We start from the raw sequence: 20,963 nt of genomic DNA on the forward strand, positions 1-20,963 counted from the left end.
GATTTGGAGTGTTATAAGGGCTGCTCATCTTATGCACAGACATCACCCAGGGAATACTTGCTGATTGTACTGAGTGATGAGCCAGTCATCTCAGAAAGTAGGTAGGTATGGGAAGGGAAACGAAGGATGCTGACAGCACAGTAATGGCAGCTTGATGGTTAGAAAAAAAGAGTGATCAGAGCTATAATATTCATATTTCCAGATCAGAAACAAAAAGGCAGAAAACAATGAATTCATTAATAAATATTCAGATTTGAACATTGTGTAGCAATGGAGTCATAGCTGGGGGGATAGAAGGGGAAGAATATGAAGTTACCCCTATTGAAATAACGGGGGAGGTGGTGCTACACAACCACTTCCACCTCTCAGTGCCTGAGGTCAAACGCCATCAGATGGGACCTGTCTTCCAGTTGTAGCAGCAGGTGCTGAGTCTCAGGTGTCCTGCAAGACATGCATTCAGACTGAAAGGGTAGGGAGCGGAGGAAAGGGCAAAGAAACTCCCCAAAGTACCATTCTATAAGCAGCAGTAATGAAATGAGGAACAACAGTTCCTAAATGCACATGTGGAAATTTATCAGAGGCACAAATTGCTTTCTCAGAGGCCAGTGACAATTAATTTATTCCTAAAAACATAAAAAATAAATAAAATATTCTGCCTTGTTCCTTTCAGGACATTCAGTTCTGTTTCAATGTGGTGCTCTCATTGGACACAACCTTATTCCTTGCAAATTCAGTAATATTGAAGTCTCTATCATTGAAGCCAGATTCATCTGCTATGAAGTGCTAAAATTAGTTTCCAAACGCAGAGGAGGCAAATTATAAGATAGAAAGTCTGTATTAGTGGCAAAGATATCTCGGTAAGATTTTGTTGTTGATGGGGTAATCTACATCCACTTAGCAGACTCATTTGGAAAAGACTGAAGAGAGATTGAGAGACTTTCTACCTGGTGATTTCAGGGCCACTTTTTCTGCTTTCCTGTCAACTCCGTTTTTTTTTTTTTTTTTTTTTTTTTTTTTTGCTTCCCTTATGTTGCTCACCCTTTCAAACTTCATAGGTTTTATTTTTTCTTGGAATCTGGTGGAGACAATTCTATAAATCACTGTTCCAAACATAACACAGCCTAAGTTCATTGTAAGTCTCACCACAGGCCAGTCGCTGCACAGGAGTGTCGTCAGTTCTCCTGAACACAGTTCTCCCATGATTTCTCTGTCCTAATTGTGCTAGACAGATTATTATGAATGGCACATACATGTCATTAAATACTCTAGAAGATGTCCTCCTTTTCATCCATGTAAAGCATAGGTATTCCTTTGAATTTGAACCTATCTTAAGCAAGATAAAAACCCTAACCACATCAAAACTTAAGTAACGCTATTAATGTTACAGCTGACACCTAGGAACCAATTGTACTAAAATTTTGTTTAATTTAGAGAATAATCTCCATGAGATATAAAAATTGCTAAATTTATTATTTTATAAGGCATTACTGATCATTACTTTTATTTCAATGTATTGTCTGATCATCCCAACTTTTGAAGAGGAGAGTTTTTCTATGGACAAGGCCGATTTTGCTTATAGTTGAGAGGTATAGTTACTTCCTTTAACCAAAACTATCTCTTTCTGGTGTGTTACATTTCTGAAAATTCTAAAATTTATACCAATTAAGAATGTCTTCATTTCAATAATATTCTACTGAGAAAGGAAGAGCTCTTTGTAAAGATCATCAAAAAAAAATAGCATTTCAAAATATTAATTAACCTAGAATAATAGTTGGTCTTGGCCAGTATCAACACAAAAATGATGGTGGTAGCAGAAATATGAACAGGAAATGATGGAGGTAAAAGAAAGAATGTATTTTGAACTCAGACTGTTTCACTTATTATAACATTACTTTCCATAAACTGTGAGTATGACCTAGTGATGATTGTGCAGTAAAGTAAAAAATTACAATTTTTTTCTTACACTAGTAGGCAACTAGTTTATCTTATGGGTATGAGTTGTTAGGGAGAATATATAGGATGGCATTGTGCCGCGAAACTCAGTGTGCTTTAGATGGGGGCTGCAAAGTGGAGCTCTCTCTGCTTTCATGTGTAAACGACAGATTGTTTCTTTTTATTCTGTCCATAGGTGAAGTCATTTGCCCCACACTACATATCTATTAGTATTCATATAAGATGAACCTGTGCATTTTATACCTATTTTCCTATCTTAAATATACATAAGCACACATACAGACACGCATAGATCACAGGGCCCACACACAGTACGCATGTGTGTGCTGTGTATCCATCCATCGTGGCTTTTCTCTGTCTCATTAGTTTTTTTGAGGAATATATATTCCACTTTCCTTCTTTTTCATCAATTCACTTTTCTTCTTCCCTTTTTCTAGTCCCCGAAACATAGACATGAGCAATATCCCCTGGGACTGTTATTTAGAATTCTGTGTTGTAAACTATCTTTTAGGAACTTGAAGACTCTTTTCCAAAAGAAATGCATCTTTATAGGCTCAGGTTCTCAGATATGTCTGTATAGTCTACGGCCATACCACCCTGAACACGCCCGATCTCGTCATATATGTCTGTATAAAGACATATATCTCATCATGAAACTGAAATATATGAAATGCTGTTTTATAGGATGTAATAACCAGGTTCCATCATACTCTAGGAGAGAACTTCATCTTTCCACGTGGGAAGTCCCTGGGCCTCTCTCCTTCTTCCTCTTTGTGGTGAAACGAAGAATCTCCTTTCATTGTCTCCTTCACTTGTCCGACGTAGGTGAAGAGAAATACACATTTAATTTCAACATACAGCTGGTTTGGGGTGGCGCCTGTGGCTGAGTGAGTAGGGTGCCGGCCCCATATACCGAGGGTGGCAGGTTCAAACCCAGCCCCAGCCGAACTGCAACCAAAAAATAGCCGGGGGTTGTGGCAGGTGCCTGTAGTCCCAGCTGCTCGGGAGGCTGAGGCAGGAGAATCGCGGAAGCCCTGTGATGTCATGGCACTCTACCAAGGGCAGTAAAGTGAGACTCTGTTGCTACAAAAAATAAATAAATAAACATACAGCTGGTTTGGTGTTTTGCAGTTTTAGACAAGGGCTTTAACCTAGAAGGGGTTGGCTGAAGAAGGTAAAATGTAACGAGAAAGTGTTCGGAGAGACTGAGAGTCTCATCCCAGTTCCTAACGTGGGCTCCTGATAAAGTTCAGGCTCACTCTTGTTCCTTGATCTGCTAAGTTTCCTACTATAGACACCGTTCTTTATACTTTTAGATAGATAAGTAAAGAATAAAATCATAACAAATAACATAGGTAAACAAAAATAAGATTAAGCTGCGTTTTGGGAAAAACGAGTAGCCAGACTTGGGCTTTTCAAATCAGGGTGATGATCAAAGGACTGGGGTGTATGAACAGGAACGATGTTGAATAAATGATGGGCACTCTGGGAGGAGAGCAGAAACGGGATGGGGTTGTAAATACTACTGATAACATAGGAGAACCTCCCAAACCCAGTTCTTTGATATTTGCAGTCCTGCTCAACACAGCTTCCCGAGGCAGGATCTGATTGTCATTAGACTGAAGTGAGGAATGATTCAAGGAGCAGAAGAAAAGGACGGAGGAGAGAGCTCCAGATGATGTCTGGATTTTCTGTAGCCATCTTTTTGAAGTAGTAATTTCTGAAGGTTTGTGATAAGAAAATGTTACTTTGAGCTATGTGAGTTGAAGGTCGAAGGTTGCTTTTAGAAACAGGCACCAGTTTACTTAGTATCCTATGAAATATTTCCCATTACTCTCAGTTTATAGAAGACATTGAGTGACGTAGACAATAAAATTGTACTAAAGTTATTGATGTTTGTGCTTCTTCATCATAATCATATATTATAAGAACAGAAATTATCAGTGAGTATGTGTTAAAGTTAGTTCACTGACCAGTAACAAATCCTAACGAATTGACACAAAAGAAGGCTTATTTCTCACACCCTGGTTCAGTAGGAGTCAGTAGGTGCTCTCAGCTTCATGCTGGCATTCAGGGACCCCGAAATCCTTCCATCTGGTGTCATCACCTAGCCTAGATCCTCAGTGTCTTCCGCTCAATAACTTCTACGTTACTTGCAGCTGGAGGGGTCACAAAGTGTGGAGAAGGCACACTAAGTTGTTTGCATTTGCACGAGTAGCACGTGTTATTTCCACTCACAATGCATCATTATGAAACCATCCCATAAACCCACATGTGCAAAGGGGCTATACAGTCTTGCAAGTGATAACAAAAATCATGACTTTGTAATAGGAAAACATCGCTTCCATTAGGGAAATTATTAAATCTCATTGTATCTCCATTTCCTCATCCATAATGTGGAAACCATACAAGTATCTGCATTCTAGTGTCGTGACGGGGAATATGAGTTGATATACGAAAAGTGTTTTACGTATCCCATAATACGTGCCCAGCACACCTGCTCGTACGTGTTCCTGATCATTGCTGTTATTATTGTTAGCATCACTCAATCTCATGTTTAAATAAGTGAAGACCTGGAAGAGTTCTGTGGCGATTCTAACCCTGGCGAAAAGTAGGCAAACACCTAGATTTGAATTGAATGAGATATTGTGAAATCTCATTTCTAGGAAATGTTGAGAATGAACATACAGGAAGACAAGGAAGTGGTTGCCTAATGTTTCAGGAAAAGGGAAGCTAAGGGCTTTTTACATGCCATGGAAATCCTGGTTATATTAATCTAAAGCCATTAGATTGTTCGTATAAAGCAATGACTACAAAGTGATATAAGACGTTCATTTTACATCAAAGTTATTTTTATTTTAGGGTATAAAACTTCCTTTTCTGTCGTCAGTCAGGCATGTGAATGCAGACAGAGGCATGCGCCCGCGCACACACGCACAGAAAGTATTCAGCCAGATGTGTCTTTCGTTTTCACATTACATTACCGGATACTTTCTAGAAAGCCCTTCTTTATATACACTCACACACACACACACACACACACTCACACACACACACATATATAGCTTCTATTTTATCACAGGTTTTTTGAAATCTGTTTTGTTTTTAGGTTTTTTTTTTTCTATTTCGTTCTTTTATCTATCAGAATGTCTATGCCAATATTTTGTATAGTAGAAACTTAATAAATTAATCCTAAGTGTTTTAGAAATCCATACATTAAACATAGTCTTATTAAACATGAAGACACACCTTTTCCTCCTCTGTAATCTGCTTCACAATAGGAATGGGAAGGCATCACTGCACCTGGTTCCATGGGAATGGGATAATTCTACAAAACTTTTGTTGGGCTTTTTGTATTGAAGAGGATATTTCTCTAAAATTGTAAATAAGAAATCTGCTCACGATCTTGAAACAAGTGGAATGTTTTATTTTCAGCTGTGAACAATCCCCGCTTGCCCTTTCCTTAATCTTCTGAGTCAGCGGGTAACCTTTGAATTAGAGAAAAGTTCTTTTTAGGCTTTATGTTCCATGTTTCTACATGGCAGGGAATAAAGTCTGTATAGCAATCATCCTGGTGGTAGCTAAGTAGTCACTGGGTTCCTCAGACAGGAATGGATGGTAATCCATGAAGAGGCTAGATTTTCAGGTAAAGTTGAAACAATTTTAAAGCTAGAAACACAGAAGCCTGACTGGGGATAACAGAAGATCGTAACCTCTCCCACATTATAGGCTTAAGTCATTTTGCACATTCAGTGTTTGTTGAACAAGGTGAGCTCAGAGAGGCCTGTGTCAATTGTACTGGCAGGAGAAAAACACCCAGACTTTTCAGGATTGTTGGCCCTTGGTTTGAACAATCTCTAATTCTTAGTTCAGAATAACAATATATGGCACCAGTTAGAAGGGAAACGTACCAGATTTGGATAAGGAATGCAATTTCAATCCAGATTTTTATAAAATAGCAACAGCAGAAGCTAACCTGAATGAAGGGAACCAACTAGTCTCATGTACTCTTTGTGGAGATATATATTATTATATCACCTGGAGATATAAACTTGCCATTGTGTATTGAATGCCTTTTAAAAAATGTATACCTTCTAAGCGTCTGATTATACATCCTGTAATTTGAAATGATAAGTAATAATCAATATGGTCTTGAATCACAAAGCTATTAATAATAATAAAGACTCATATGCAGAACATACAAAGATTTCTCAAAACTTAACCACAAGAAAACAACCTCATAAAAATGTGAGGACAAAAAAATACGTATATGTCAAATAAGCACCAAGAGATGATTGTGTTCATTAGGCATTAGAGTTATGCAAATTAAATGATATTTCTATGCACTCATATTTTCTGATATGAAGACTACCAAATAAAATATAAAAATAAAATTAATGATGTCAGATGCAGCCAGAGATATGGAGTAACTTGAACTCTCACACACTGCTGGGGTTAATACAAAAATATACAACCATTTTAGAAAATAACTTCTGGTTTCTTAAAAAGCTAATGTCAACATATAATACAGCTCAGTAATCCTGCTCCTAGATATTTACCCAAGTGAAATAAAAACTTACGTTTGCAGAAAACAACTGTGGTAATGTTGATAGAAGTTTTATTTGTAATTTTCAAAAGTTGTAAATAACTGAATTGTTCTTTGGTGAATAGATAAAAACCAAACCAAACCATGATATTTTATACTCAGAACAAACTCCTCATAAACCCAGCAAAACTGAGTAATCTCTAATGCATTATGGTAAGTGAAAGAAGCAGACTCAAAAGGCTACATACTATATGGTTTCATTTACAGGATACTCTGAAAAAGGGAAAAGTATAAGGAAAGAAAACTAATTATTTGATGTTAGGGACTGAGAATGAGGGTGGGAGCACTGGGGGGGTATTAATTATTCATTGCTTTGTAACACATTCGGAGCTTAAACAAGAAGCATTTATTATCTCATAGTGTCTTGTGGGTCAGTAATCAGAGCATGGCTTCAGGCATCCTCAAACTTTTTAAACAGGGGGCCAGTTCACTGTCCCTCAGACCATTGGAGGGCCGGACTATAGTTAAAAAAAACAAACAAACAAAAAAACTATGAACAAATTCTTATGCACACTGCACATATCTTATTTTGAAGTAAAAAAACAAAACGGGAGCAAATACAATCACACCACCTCATGTGGCCCATGGGCTGCAGTTTGAGGATCCCTGGATGATGGATGCCTCTGGCCCGGAGTCTGTCACAAGGCCTCAGTTAATTACTCCAGCTGTGGGCAAGTTGTGGCGTCATCTGAAGGCTCAACTGGGAGAAGCTCTTTTACCAGACTCACATGTATGGTTGGTGGCAGAATTCGGTTCTTTGTGAGGCTTACACTGAGGTGCTCAATTTTTTTACTGGCTGGTTAGCCAAAGTCCCTCCCCAGTTCCCTGTTACACATACTATGCACTTCTCCAAAGGCCAACTCACAACATGGCAACCAGCTTTTTTCAAACAGAGCATGCGAGAGCATTAAAAAAAAAAAAAAAAGCACCAAGGGTACAAGTTACTGTCTTTTGATAATCTAATATCAAATATCAGAAGTGAAATTCCATTACATTTGCAAAACTTCTACTTACTACAAGGGAGTCACCAAGTCTAGTTCATACTCAAATGAAAGGGATAGTAAATGGTATGAATACCAGTAGACAGGGATCACTGGAGGCTATCTGAGAGGCTACCATGCTGAGTCAGCCTTCTATACCCTACTTCATATTTCTCCCACAGTTAAAGGACACTCATCTTTCTTTGGGTTCCCAACGTTTTCTTTTCTTGCCTTATCAACTCAGAGCCCCAAATCTAATCACCTGAAGCAGAATCTGCCTTCCATAGCCCTAACAGAGTATGGAAGATCTTTGGGGTAATGAAAATGTTCTGTACTTTGATGTGGTAGTGATTACATAGCTATATTCATTTGTGAAAAACTCAGACAGCAGGACACTAAAAAGAATAGATTTTACTATATGTAAGATATTCCTTCATTTTAAAAAATTTTAAATTAATAAACTCAACACACACACATACTGTAAATACACACAGTACATTAAATTTTGGCTAGCTAAGTGAAATTATTGGCCTACATTAAAACGTATATTCACACGTACATTTTGACACTAGAAAACAGCACAATCATTTTCAAATATATAGTTGAAAAGCTGTAACAATGTACTATATACATATATTATCTATAATTTCAAACAGAAAATATATTATTATTGAACAGAATCTATAATTATATTGCCTTTCATAGAAAGAAGCTTATTCCTAACATAATCTTTCTTTTTTCTTCATTATTTGTTTTCATTCCTTAAAACAGATAATTCATCAATTAAATATTAGGGAAAACGAACGCATAAATGCACTAACTTTTTCTCATTTCCGTCACAAAAGGACTATTAAACTAATTGTCTGTGAAATGCATTTTTATAACCACTTTTGAAAAGAATTTACTTCTAATAAGCTGGATGTAGATTGTGAAAAAAATCCAGTATCCTCCTTGTTTTTCCCCATTCTGAAAAGTGGCAGAGGTGAGCCATTGGACCCTGTTACTGTGCCCTGTTTACACAGCTGTACTTCATTGAATGAAGGCTTGTGTTACACACAGTTTGTGATAGGAAGTAAATGCTTTTAAAACAACTAAAGAGACAGATCTTTAACCTCTACCTTTGTGGATTCTTTGTTCACAATTTAGCTTCTGTGCATGTTACAAGGAAGTAGCTCCAATAGATATGTGAATTATTACTCGCTAATTAAACCTCATCTGATTAGGTCATCACCTTGTGAACTCATCTTATTTATTCACTAGGATAAATTTTTAAAAACCAACCTCAAAACGTCCAAAAATATGGACCATATATTGATGTATAATAAAGGTTTATAAGTCATAGGTTGCAAAATGTTCAATCATGGGTGGGTTCTAAAGGGAAAATTGTGTTTAGATCTTTTCAAGAGTGCTCTATCTTTAAGCAGTTTAAACAATTTAGAAGTCATCAAATTTATTGCCTCTTAATTAGCTTCTATACAACATCTGAAAGTATAAAGCAGCACAGACCACAGGGGTCTTTGCATGTTTCTTACATGTAGCTATGTAGGCTACTCAATAAACCAGAGATTTAGTCTCTATGCTGTGTCAGAGATTATGGCCAGATAATTTTAGAGATCATTATGGTAGTGAAGTAGTTCTCTTTTGTCTAAGAACAATTTCCTTAATTGCTAACATAGAAATACAGTGTTATTCTTAGAAATGATTGAAATACTAACCAATCAAGATCTAAGTTTCATATCCATTGATAGTTTATGACAATACTTTCTCCACTTGAAAATACACTTATATACCTTTCATGGAAATTACATGTGATATTTATTCATAATAGGTCTATCCATTCATAATCCTGTTCATAATCTTCTTTAAACAGAATTCATTCTTTTTATAACTATGAGCTACCATTTGTTTACAAAGACTCTTTTGCTTTTGCGAATTTTATTTTATTTTTTCCTACACAGAATGTCCAGGAAACTTCTTTTCTAAAGGAATTGCGAAGAAGGTCACTCGGATTGAATATCTACCTATCTGTGATTTTCATAAAGGCGTCTAACAGATTATCCTGCTCTTTACCACGTTTTTTAACTGTTAGTAAAAGGCAGTGCAAAAACCATTAAGCTGATATTTGCAGACTTAGTCCTCTGTTCAGTTCCCCTACATTCAAAGCCTGAAAGATCTAATTTCTAATATGTACTGCCAAGGATGTGGTGGTTATATCACTTAGTTACTTCCATCTCCTGGATTTATAGCGAAAGATAAACATAAGTTAGTTAAGCTACAAATATATATTTTGTAACTCAATAGAATATAATGTGGTATTTTGATTTGTATTTCTGATAGGAAATGAAAAATATCAACAGAATGAAAAAAGAGCAGAATAAAAACGACTTGTATTCTTCTGTTCCATCTACTTAGGGGGTCATTACAGTGTCATATTTGTTGTAAGTAAAAAAAAAAAAGACTCTCTTTTTGGGTTGCAAGATGAAATTCAAGGCAGTTGGAGGGCCATATATGCAAAGCTTCATGAATATTTATTTCCTTCTATATTATGATCACAAATATAAGTTATGTGGGAAAATCTAGAAATTGCATAGCATTTTGGTAAGGGAAGGGAAGAGCCATGTGTAAATACTAGGTAATACTAATATATACACATATTTATATGAAAATAAAAAGAAAACATTAAGTCGTAGGACAAAATATTACTATTTTTTTGCTTCTTATTTCAACAGACAGATGTTGAGCCTTTCCAAAAAGCCATCAGGAAATAATATTTTGTGATATTTCATTCCAAAATTTATGTACTAATTTCTCCCATCAGAGAATTCGTCTTTAAGTAAAAGTATGTTATCACATGCTGAAAAATCATCACTATCCATTGACTGTATTGTTATAACATTACCAGCTCGTTTTTATTATCTGTCATATTATAAATGTTAGAAAAATGTTAACTTTGGAAGTCACTTCAGTTTACTGGAAGCATTTAATTATACATGTACCATATACACCATATGTATTTATTGAATATGCTTTTATTTTTATTTATTTATAATTATATGCTGTCTGGTTGTAAAATGATTTCAGGCAGTTTATTTTAATTACAATTATATTGGTCAGCTTTTTCATAGATGTTCCAGATTTTCTTCCTCATTGAATACCGCAGGACACATAACTGAAAATGTAAGTTGCTTTGTTCTTATTCTCATGGCTCTTTTCAAATTATGTGTTTTGCAGAGATTAATTTTATGTGGGCCGGACACCAAACACATCATAGTTCTGAGGACTATAACTTATCCACAGCACTGAGACAATCTGTCTTGCAGATATATACTTCCTGGGTAAGTTGCATGAAATGGAATCAATCTGACACTCTAATCCTTTTTTGAATTCATTATTTTAAGTCTCAGCTGTTTGTATTTCCTCTGAGTAAACTAAGAGAAGGTGTTTTCCTTAAATGCTTCTTTCTCCTCCATAAAGCCAGATACTACAATGTTTATTTCTTCTCTGTAAGTCTGGACACACATGAAACAAGTGATGTTTTCCCTTGCAGTCTTTTATTTCATCCAAATTCTCAACTTGAGGGATACAGCAATGTGAGGAAGTGGCTGGCTATTTTTTATTTGATGTCACCTATGAGATGACAAAGTACATGTATAAACAAAGTATCTTAATTCAAATATATGCAAACAAAACTTTTAAAAACCAGTAAAAAAAAAAAAAATCAGCTCCCAAGTAAAAGCAACTTGAATCTTGTGCTGTTTGTTATCACATTAGATTAAGTAGAATAATACTCAACAAAATGTTTGTCTCTAAAACATTCTCACACAAGAAAATGACAAGAATAATAAATATCAGAAATAGTCTTTAGTTTTAAGTTTCTTCTGACTCACTGGGAACCCTGATCTATATGGTAACATCATTTTTCTATAATCGCTCTTGCTTAGCTTTTCTTGGCATTTTAACTGAAATTCATGTTGAACAGGGAGTTAAGAAGTCAGAGTTACTGGTGTGTACAATCAGTATTGATTTACACTCAATGTGGATGTTCAGAATCAATGAGCTACTTACTAACTATAAATTATAATACTCAAACATTTGCATGATTCTATATATCTTGCGAGGTACTTCTATGAGATACAATTTAACCAGAACTTTCTATGTGTTAATCTTCTGAGAAAGACCTCTTTGTATATTAACTTACAGAGGAACTATTATAACTTTTTTTTTTTACAATAATACCCCTGAGTCTGTATTTCAATCACACATCTCATAAAGGGAAGAGTAGAACTGGAACTCAAGCAGCCAGGCCCCTGAAGCCCCAGGTCTTAACCTCTGTGCTCTAAATCCCCCTCTACATTCCTCCATATTGTTTTTTACTTATCTCCTTTGATCCTCATAAATAAGCCCATGGTTCTCCAGATGAAGTATTACCATTATTAGAGAACTAACAATCAGTAAGGTTAATTACATAGCTAGTAAGTGACAAAGCCAAGTACTTGAAACCAGATGTCTCATGACCAATAGAAAAATATACTGCCACGTGCGCTAATTCAAACAGCAGCACAGGCAAAACAAATGTATAAGGCAGTGATAGTACTAGTTTGTTGGGAATGAACCTCAATAGAGATCCACCTCCAAATTCTAACAAAAAATATGTGTGTTAAAGCTTGTATTCCTTTACTAGGGTTACCATGAGATAATACTACAAACTAGATGGCTTAGAAAAACCTAAATTTACATCTCACAGTTCTCAAGGCCAGAAATCAAAATCAAGGTGTTGCGCAAAGGGCAATGCTCCTCTGAAGGCATTAGTAAAGGATTAGCTCAAGTCCTTCCTCCTAGAGTGTGGTTTTTCCTGGTTTTATGACAGCATAACTCTAATCTTCACATGGTATCCTTTCTGTGTCTTTGCCCAGGTTTCTCTTTTTATAGAGGCTGTCACATTGGATGAGGGACATCCTTACTCGAGAATGACCTTATCTTAACTAATTACTCCTGCAATGACCCTATATCCAAATAAGGCCATATATTGAGATATTAGGGGCTAGGAGTTTAGGATGTGAATATGAGTAGGGAGGGAACAATTCAATCCTTCATAGTTCTAATCAATGTATGTTAAAAAGAAATATGTGTATTTTCATCCCTATAGTTTGTACTGTAAGTGTGGAAACTTAACTGTAGAACAAAAATTCTGCCTGTTTTACCGTGTGTAGTTCAATACTGGATTAAGGCTTTAGTATATGCACATGTGATCACTACCAAACTTTCAAGTGACTGTCTTATGGTCCATTATTTTGCATCCAAGAAACATAATCGACAGCATCCCTTCTGATTCACTGGTGCAAGTTTCAACTCTCTTGACTTATTGGCATTACTAGGAGGATTTCATATATCTGCATCACCACAGACTTTCTGTTTTTTGTATTTTGTGTACTTCAAAACTTTCATAATGACCCACATAGTAAGAAGAGGGAGGAATAGAGCCCCCGATAGAGGAAAAGGACACTATCCACCCTTCCGTTTTAAGAAAGAGCTGCATTAATACAAACTCTTTGCCATCCTGTACAAAAGAGGATAAACATATAGATGACTAAAATAATAATCTCAAGAGTCTTTAGTCTCTCCTGAATTACATATTTCTCTTTGATTAAAGACACTTCAAATCTTCAGTAGTTGCATTTTGAGAGTGAACACCTCCAAGAAAGGATGTAGCTGTAATTCAAGTTACTCTAGAGAAATCAGTGAAGTTAGCGACTTAATTACTTGAGGAATTATCAAAGGAAAAATTTTACCTGTGCACAAATGAGTTCATAATTCGAAGAAATCCTATGGATCATATACTTAAATCATCTATTTCAAAGGCTACAAAAATGAATCTCAAAGGATGTCACCCCGTAAGACAGTATTAAACACGACCAGATTGGGGCTCTATCCAGACCCCTGACTGCAGTTTGTTGTGATCTTCATCCTGCTTTCCCTTGTGTCCTTCCTCAATGAAACCAGCACGACCAAGGTTACAGACCAGGGAAATCTACAGGAAATGCACGCGCACACCTATCTGATTACCAGAGTCATTTCCCTTTACAACATCATGCCACCTTTTCAGGGAGACACACGGGCAAAATGTGCTGAATCCAAATGAGCCCTGGGAATTCGTGGCAAACAGCTCAACATTTTGGCTGGGGAGATGAGGAAACTTCTCAAGGAGGTAAATGAAAGTTAGAGATTATAAGTGAACCAGGATTCTTAACTAGGACTTCTAGGTCCCTTAGAAGACAGGAGATATGAGTATAAGGGTCTGTGGGGGTTAACAGTCTGTAATATCAAAATCAGGGGAGACAACAGTCTCTTTACTTTCTTCGAGTTGTTTATAAGATTCTCCTCATCAGTATTCTTACAGAAGGTCTATGATTTGGCTGTTGCCAAGGTAACAATATATTTTAGAACAAATAATTGATGGGTCATGCTATTGAAAAGAAAATTCATTTATGAAATGAAAAGTAAAAATGAGCCCAGTGTGTTTCTTCCATATTACCGTGAAAATAAGGGCAGTTGCTCATTCATTTAAAGAAGTGAAAGATATAAAATTCAACTTTTCAGAATTTCTAACTATATTAGTTGCATTTTAAGCCAATTTTCAGCTTATCATCACCTACACAAAAAGAGCTGCAATTGATAGAGTGCTGGTTTAAATGAGACTAATTTACTGTATAGTGCAATGTATGGTTTGGTATACCACTTCAACCTTTGATTACACTTTTCTGTGTAGTGCCTTAAGGATAGCAGCTTCTCCACTTTTTAAATAATAACATTTGTTTAATCTCATAGATGTTATATAATACATAACAGTGTCTGGATTAACATTTCTGGTTTTTCCAACTTTATCAACAAACTACCTAAGTGCTACAATTTTTATATTAAAAATATAGCTACAGAAGTCCTCAAAAAATAAAAGAATGGAGTATGTCAAAGGAACAATACCAACCTGAAAGAGCTCCCAATGCCCCAAATCTGAATAATTTTAAAACAAAATATGTAATGTAATATGGAGTTATTACCAAAACTAGGAAATAAATATCTTTGAGACCAGTTTATACTGATATAATGATTGAATATTTATGTATATATATATAGTCCCTATATAAACATACAGGAACAATTAAATGGGAGACAAATTCTCTTAAAGAATTTTAAATAATACATGTAGATACCATGCCCTGCAGTAAGTGGAGCTTAATTATCCACCACCCACCCTTTGAATGTGGACAGAGATTAGAAAAGAGACAACTTTAGAGAAAAGAACTTGGCAAACACTGTCTCAGATCAAAGTTAACCTCACCAGTGATAAGTCATGTTGATAAGATGTGATGAGAATGGCCCTTCACCCCTACACCCCTGTAGTCTTCATCCCCCAAACTCATAACTCAATCCAACTATGACAAAAGACTACGTGTCAAACCCAAATTGGGAGACAATTTCCAAAAACCTAATCAGTAATTATCAAAACTGCAAAGATCATAAAACATAAAGAACACAGGGGAAATTGTTATAGATCAGTGAAGGCTAAAAAATATAAATATTAAATATGTGCTGCGTGATGGATGGAGTTCTAAAAGAGAAAAGGGATATTAGGATGGAAAACAACTGGTGAAAACTGAACAAAATGTAAATTTTAGTGAATATGAGTGTACAGCTGTGGGTTTTTTCATTGCAGCCAGGGCAGCATAGTAATGTGTTAACAATAGGTGAAGGTATATTACAATACTCTGAGTCATCTTTGCAACCTTCTAAAAGCATTACACTGTTACAAAATCAATAGCTTATCAGAAATACAGCTATATGTGCATAGGTACATTTTCATATTCAGAGCAACTATAGATTAAGTATTTACTTTAGAAAAAAATTAGAAGGAGCCATCAACAACAGACATTGATTCTTGGAAACCCCAGAGTATTATTAAGAACAATGTGTCAGCCAACGCTGTTTTCAATTTCCCGTTGTTCTGAAGGAACTTTTCATTTTCCCGTTCTTAATCTCTTCACCTCTCAATCCCTCACACACTCTTCCCATTCCAGAACACGGCTCTAATCAAGTTAAATCCCTCCATAGCTTGAGAAAGGAATGTACTACACCCATTATTACAGCCAGAGCTAATTAAAACCTACCCCACCTCTCAATTTCACCTTCTACAAACCCCATTGTTGTCCCCTGTACAATCACTTCTCTCAATGACCATGACACAATGCCTTGGCACTTCACTGCACATTTCAATACCTCAATATGGAGAATTATTTCTTCCTCATCTTTGATTGCTCTGCATTTTAAGATTTAGCTCACTTTTCTCCGATTTTGAGATGCTTTTCTACATCTGTCCATGCCTTTCTTGCTGTTTTGTTTTGGGCTCTATTCCATTTGTCTTTTGCATAAATCTATTGTAGTATGTAATATTTTTCATTATTATCTCTTATGCTAGCCTGTAAATGTTAAGACAATGAGTTATTTTTCACAACTGAATATTTAGTATACATATATAGTCCCTATTGCAGAGTCAGTATTTAATAAATATATGTTGCATAAAAGAATGAAATAAGTCTTAGCGGGGTCAAAACAAATGTGGCAATGGAAATATTTTGCTAAATTAACTAGGATAAGGCCAATGTAAAATTGATAATAGCACAATCTGCGAAGTAACTTAAATTGTGCATTCGTTATTTTTTTATTTGATAGACTCTCCAAAAATTAGAGTATAGATTTCATAGCTGATTTACCTTTTACACTAAAATAAATTTAACCTATTTGTCACATATATGAAACCAGCATTGAATGGAAGATAGTCAGATATCCACCTTCAATAGAACTACTTCTTAAAAAAATCATAGTAAATTAATAATAAATGCACTTATCATTTAAATGACTAGATCAAGTGAATTAATTTTTTGGCTCTGCATGATGCTTCATCATTAAAATTGTTTTGTTCAGTAGGTTGGCACTGAAATTAATTTTATAAGTCTTAGTGGAGTATGTTTATAACACATTAGAAATCTCTAAAAAAGGTGAATTTTACCTTCTGTCAGAAAGAAATACAGTCATAGCATCAAATTATAACATTAAATAAAATCATTATCAGTGTAAATTAGAGAAGAGGTAAATATCTTATAATCTTATTTTTGAGCATGATAATTTTAAAAATACATTCAGTATATTTAGGAAACAGTAAGGAGCAATTGATGCAAAATAAAGAACTCTGGATCCCACGCTAGCTTGGTTATTAACTAGCATTTTTAATTTGAACCACTCGGTAAATGTTTGAGTCTCACTGATTTTTGTACTTGAAATGGGGCTCTAAATATTTTCTCTGCCTTCTCATATGGTTATTTTGAAGATTACTGTGAGTAATGAATGTGAAAATTCTCTGAGATATATCAAGTATGATTCGTAAGTGTAATAATTATATTACATACAGGACAGCAGAAACAACTTAGTGAAATCACAAATCTTTTTCTTACTTCATATTTCCTACCAAACTGTATAAGCAAAGGCTGTTTTTCAATATGTGGAAGTTGAAATTACATAAAGACTAATGTGAACAAATAAAGATATGAAAAACTAGCAACTTTGATGTAATGCATTCGGATGCACAAGGGAAAAAATCCTCATAATTCTTTGTCACAGGAGGAAAGAATGCCTTAAGCTGCCATGAAGTAAAGAAACAAAACTTCTGCCAGAACCTTGCCTAGGAACCCCAAGGCATGCCTTTACCACCCTCAACCACGATGGAAGGATGACTAATGAGGAAAAGTTTATGTTCACATACTAAATAAATAAGGCTTTTTGCTGGCTTGAATCTTGACTAGCATGCATCAAGAAAGTGAAATTATTCTGTAGCTTATCAAAACATTTTGAAATTTGTTAAAAATAATTTTCCAATTTTCAATGTTTTTCTTTATAGCAATCTGGTCGTCATTTGCAATCCTTATAATGAATGCTAAACAGGGAGAAGCAAAATTAGGAGCTCTATAGAGAGCAACATTATCTCATTATCACAATTTTAAAACGTACAACTGGCTGACACATGCAACCTCCTCCAGGTGTTATTGTTCTTGTTTTGAGATGTGCATCCACTTCTTTTTTTCTATATATATGCTTGCCTGGCAGGACCAGTCATGGTGACAGAGGTTGGGCATAGAAAGATAAGTAATAGGGCAGCACCTGTGGCTCAAGGGAGTAGGGCCCTGGCCCCATATGCTGGAGGTGGCAAGTTCTAACCCAGCCCCGGCCAGAAACTGCAAAAAAACAAAAGATAAGTAACAAATGATCTTCTGTTCTCTTGGTGATTGCTCTTCTTGGAGGGAGTCAGGTAAGGAAACACCCAAGGTGACAAATTATTAAAGTGTTAGAGAGGTCTGACTGCACTGACAACCTCTGTAGGGCAAGAGAAGCTTCATATAAAAACAAATGCTCGAGCTCAATCTATAAGAACAGTAAAATTTTTCCATGGAGGAGGTTGTAGACGGGACAATAACTATGTAGCCGAACCATGTGTCCAAAAACACAAAATTCTAGAAAAATGAATAAATTTAGGAAATAGCAAATGAAATATGTGGTGTGTTCGTTTGTTTCCTAGAGATGCTATGACAAAGTGAACTTTCTTTCTTAGTTCTAGTTTTATAAAGAAATATTCACCTTTCTTCAGAAGACCTAATATTGAGATTGGCGACATTGGTCTTATTTTTTCTTTTGGATTTTTTTTTTTTTTTTTTGAGACAGAGTCTCACTATGTTGCCCACAGTAGAGTGCTATGGCATTACAGCTCACAGCAACCTCAAACTCTCGGGTTTAAGCATTCTCTTGCCTCAGCCTCCCAGGTGGCTGGGACTACAGGCGCCTGACACAACACCAGCTTTTTTTTTTTTTTTCCTGTTGTTGTTTCAGTTGTCATTGTTTGTTTAACAGGCCCAGGCTGGGTTTGAACCCACCAGCCCCAGCTGGTTTGAACCCACCAGACCCGGTGTATGTGGTCATTGCCCCAACCACTGAGCAACAAGCACCTTAAAAGTCTAAAAACTAGCCTTTTATTTATTTGCTAAAAGACACGGAGCCTCTTTTGGACTTTTCTAATTAGCTATTTTTGGCATTTTTCTCTCTTTCTTTCAACTGGCTCCTTCTGAATAAGCCATAAATATATTCACGTCTCTTACATTTAGAAAAGTAAGTTAACAAACAACCCAAATCTCTCTTATCTATTGCTGTATTCAAGGCACACCTCCGGCATTCTCCATTCTTATGCTTGGGGAACTAAAAGTAATCCCTCCCTTCATTTTATCATTTTCTCTGGGCTTTTCTTAAACTTACGAAGTTGAACTAGCAAATTTGAGGCTGGGAATCCAAGCCTACTTTTCCACTGAAATACAGCCGCAAATTTAGCGTAGCTGTTTTTTTCGATTCCTGTCTCACTTGGACACTCATTGGGAATGTTCTTCTCTTCTTAAAAATCTCTTATTTTCTTTAATGATGCTAACTACTGATACTAACTAATGATACTTCCCCACCCCCATGTCTTTCTTGTTTCAGCCTAATTGGCTACCAAACTCTCTGACTGCCCATGGAGTTGCACCAGAGACACATCCATCCATTCAAATATAATTGATATTTGCATGATTCCCATATCAGCAAGTTCAGCTTAGACACTTCCTGATTCCTTGATATCTAATTCCAGACATTCATTTTCAACTATGTACTCAACAGCTTCTTTGGGATGTCATGGATTCCGACATGGTTGTAGAATCTACAGAATTTACAAACCCTTCTTTCTCCTGTTCCCTGTCTGGGTGAACAATATCGCACAAACCTGAAGTCAGGGTACCTTCTGTCATTGTTGTCTACCTCACAGCTACTCTGTTGAATATTAATTCTTAGGCCCTGCACATTTACTCTACCTTTCCAACCCCATGGCTACTGCTATGGTTAAATATGAATCCCTTTTCAATGGGCTATCAAAATAGATTCCAAACAGATTTTTATATTTTATATTTCTTATATGATTAAAAAGATGTCAATTGCTCCTTCGTGCCCAGTCTTCTCAAATGGCATGAAAAGACTCCACTTCCCACTTTGGTCACTATGTAAATTTTTGTTTGGGCTGTGGCAAGTCACAGACACAGTGGAGACTCCCTGATAAAAGTTATAGATTATTCCTTTTGGAAAATGCACACTTCCCTACGTGCACATTACTGTAGTGGTATTAAGGGGCTCATGAACTCCCTGAGGTCTGTCTAGGAATCTCAATGCTGCTCACAGATTCTCTATCATCTTCAACAATGCCATTGTAGTTACCCTGAAATGCCTGTTATTTCTTGCTTCCTGATACCACCTCAAGCAACCCCGGCTTGGCTCATTCTGTTGGTGACAGAATAAAATCCTCTCACTTCCTGTCTGTGAGCCTAAGATCATCCCCAGGCTTACCCTCATTCTTTCTTCAAATATGTGCATTATTTCTCTTCTGTATAGCCCTATTATACATGACTTCTCTCATAATATAATAAAATGCCCCAGAGTAAACAGCATAATGTAAGGTTAAAAGGCACTGGAGTCAGAATGACAGGGGTTGGAATGCAAGATAGATCTGGATGTGTTTGGTACATAGCCCAATGTCCCCGACCCAGGTAGTAAGAGTTACTTCTGAATGGGAGGGAGGAGAAATTTCCTCAGTCAAGTTAGCACCACTTAAGAATTTAAACTAGTTAACAGGGTTTAAAAAGCTATGGAGGATTTGTGAATGCAAAGGTTGCAGGTAGAAAAGGAGATAAGTGGGAATTCTCACGTTTGAACCATATTTACTAAGCTTCTTTCAGTTGCAAAAGTTAGAACCTTGATTGTATCATTAGATTTTTTTATAGCACTATATTAATTACAAGAAATTTTCACTCATATGTGTGGATTTTTTCTTGACATGTTTTATTATTTTTGTTTTTTGTTTTTTTTGTAGAGACAGAGTCTCACTTTATGGCCCTCGGTGGAGTGCCGTGGCCTCACACAGCTCACAGCAACCTCCAACTCCTGGGCCTAAGGGATTCTCCTGCCTCAGCCTCCTGAGTAGCTGGGACTACAGGCGCCCGCCACAACGTCTGGCTATTTTTTGGTTGCAGTTTGGCCGGGGCCGGGTTTGAACCCACCACCCTCGGTATATGGGGCCAGCGCCCTACTGACTGAGCCACAGGCGCCGCCCCGACATGTTTTATTTTTTTATTAGAAATGCAATTTTTTAAAAAATTCATGGCAAGCTCATTTTTTCCATTTGTTTGGTCATATTGTATTTACCAATTTATAGGATTTAGTGCACTGTTTCATAAAATGAGGGTTTAGGAAATCTAATCCTGCGAGACACTGACTACGAAATGTGAATCATATTAGCACGCTAAAGGCTCTGA

The 20,963-nt window shown here is 36.2% G+C and overlaps 1 protein-coding gene across 4 annotated transcripts in view; it reads left to right on the forward strand.

The window, feature by feature from the left end:
* The window catches only part of AGMO (alkylglycerol monooxygenase), a 345,189-nt gene that overhangs the window by 118,817 nt on the left and 205,409 nt on the right, over nt 1–20,963 (forward strand). For all 4 annotated transcript variants that reach the window (XM_053553827.1, XM_053553824.1, XM_053553826.1 and 1 more), the window contains exon 4: nt 10,771–10,874. In XM_053553827.1, the coding sequence (XP_053409802.1) occupies nt 10,771–10,874 (104 nt within the window). The remainder of the gene's footprint in view (nt 1–10,770; nt 10,875–20,963) is intronic.

Source organism: Nycticebus coucang, chromosome 11, assembly GCF_027406575.1.
Source record: "Nycticebus coucang isolate mNycCou1 chromosome 11, mNycCou1.pri, whole genome shotgun sequence".
Classification (NCBI taxonomy): domain Eukaryota; kingdom Metazoa; phylum Chordata; class Mammalia; order Primates; family Lorisidae; genus Nycticebus; species Nycticebus coucang.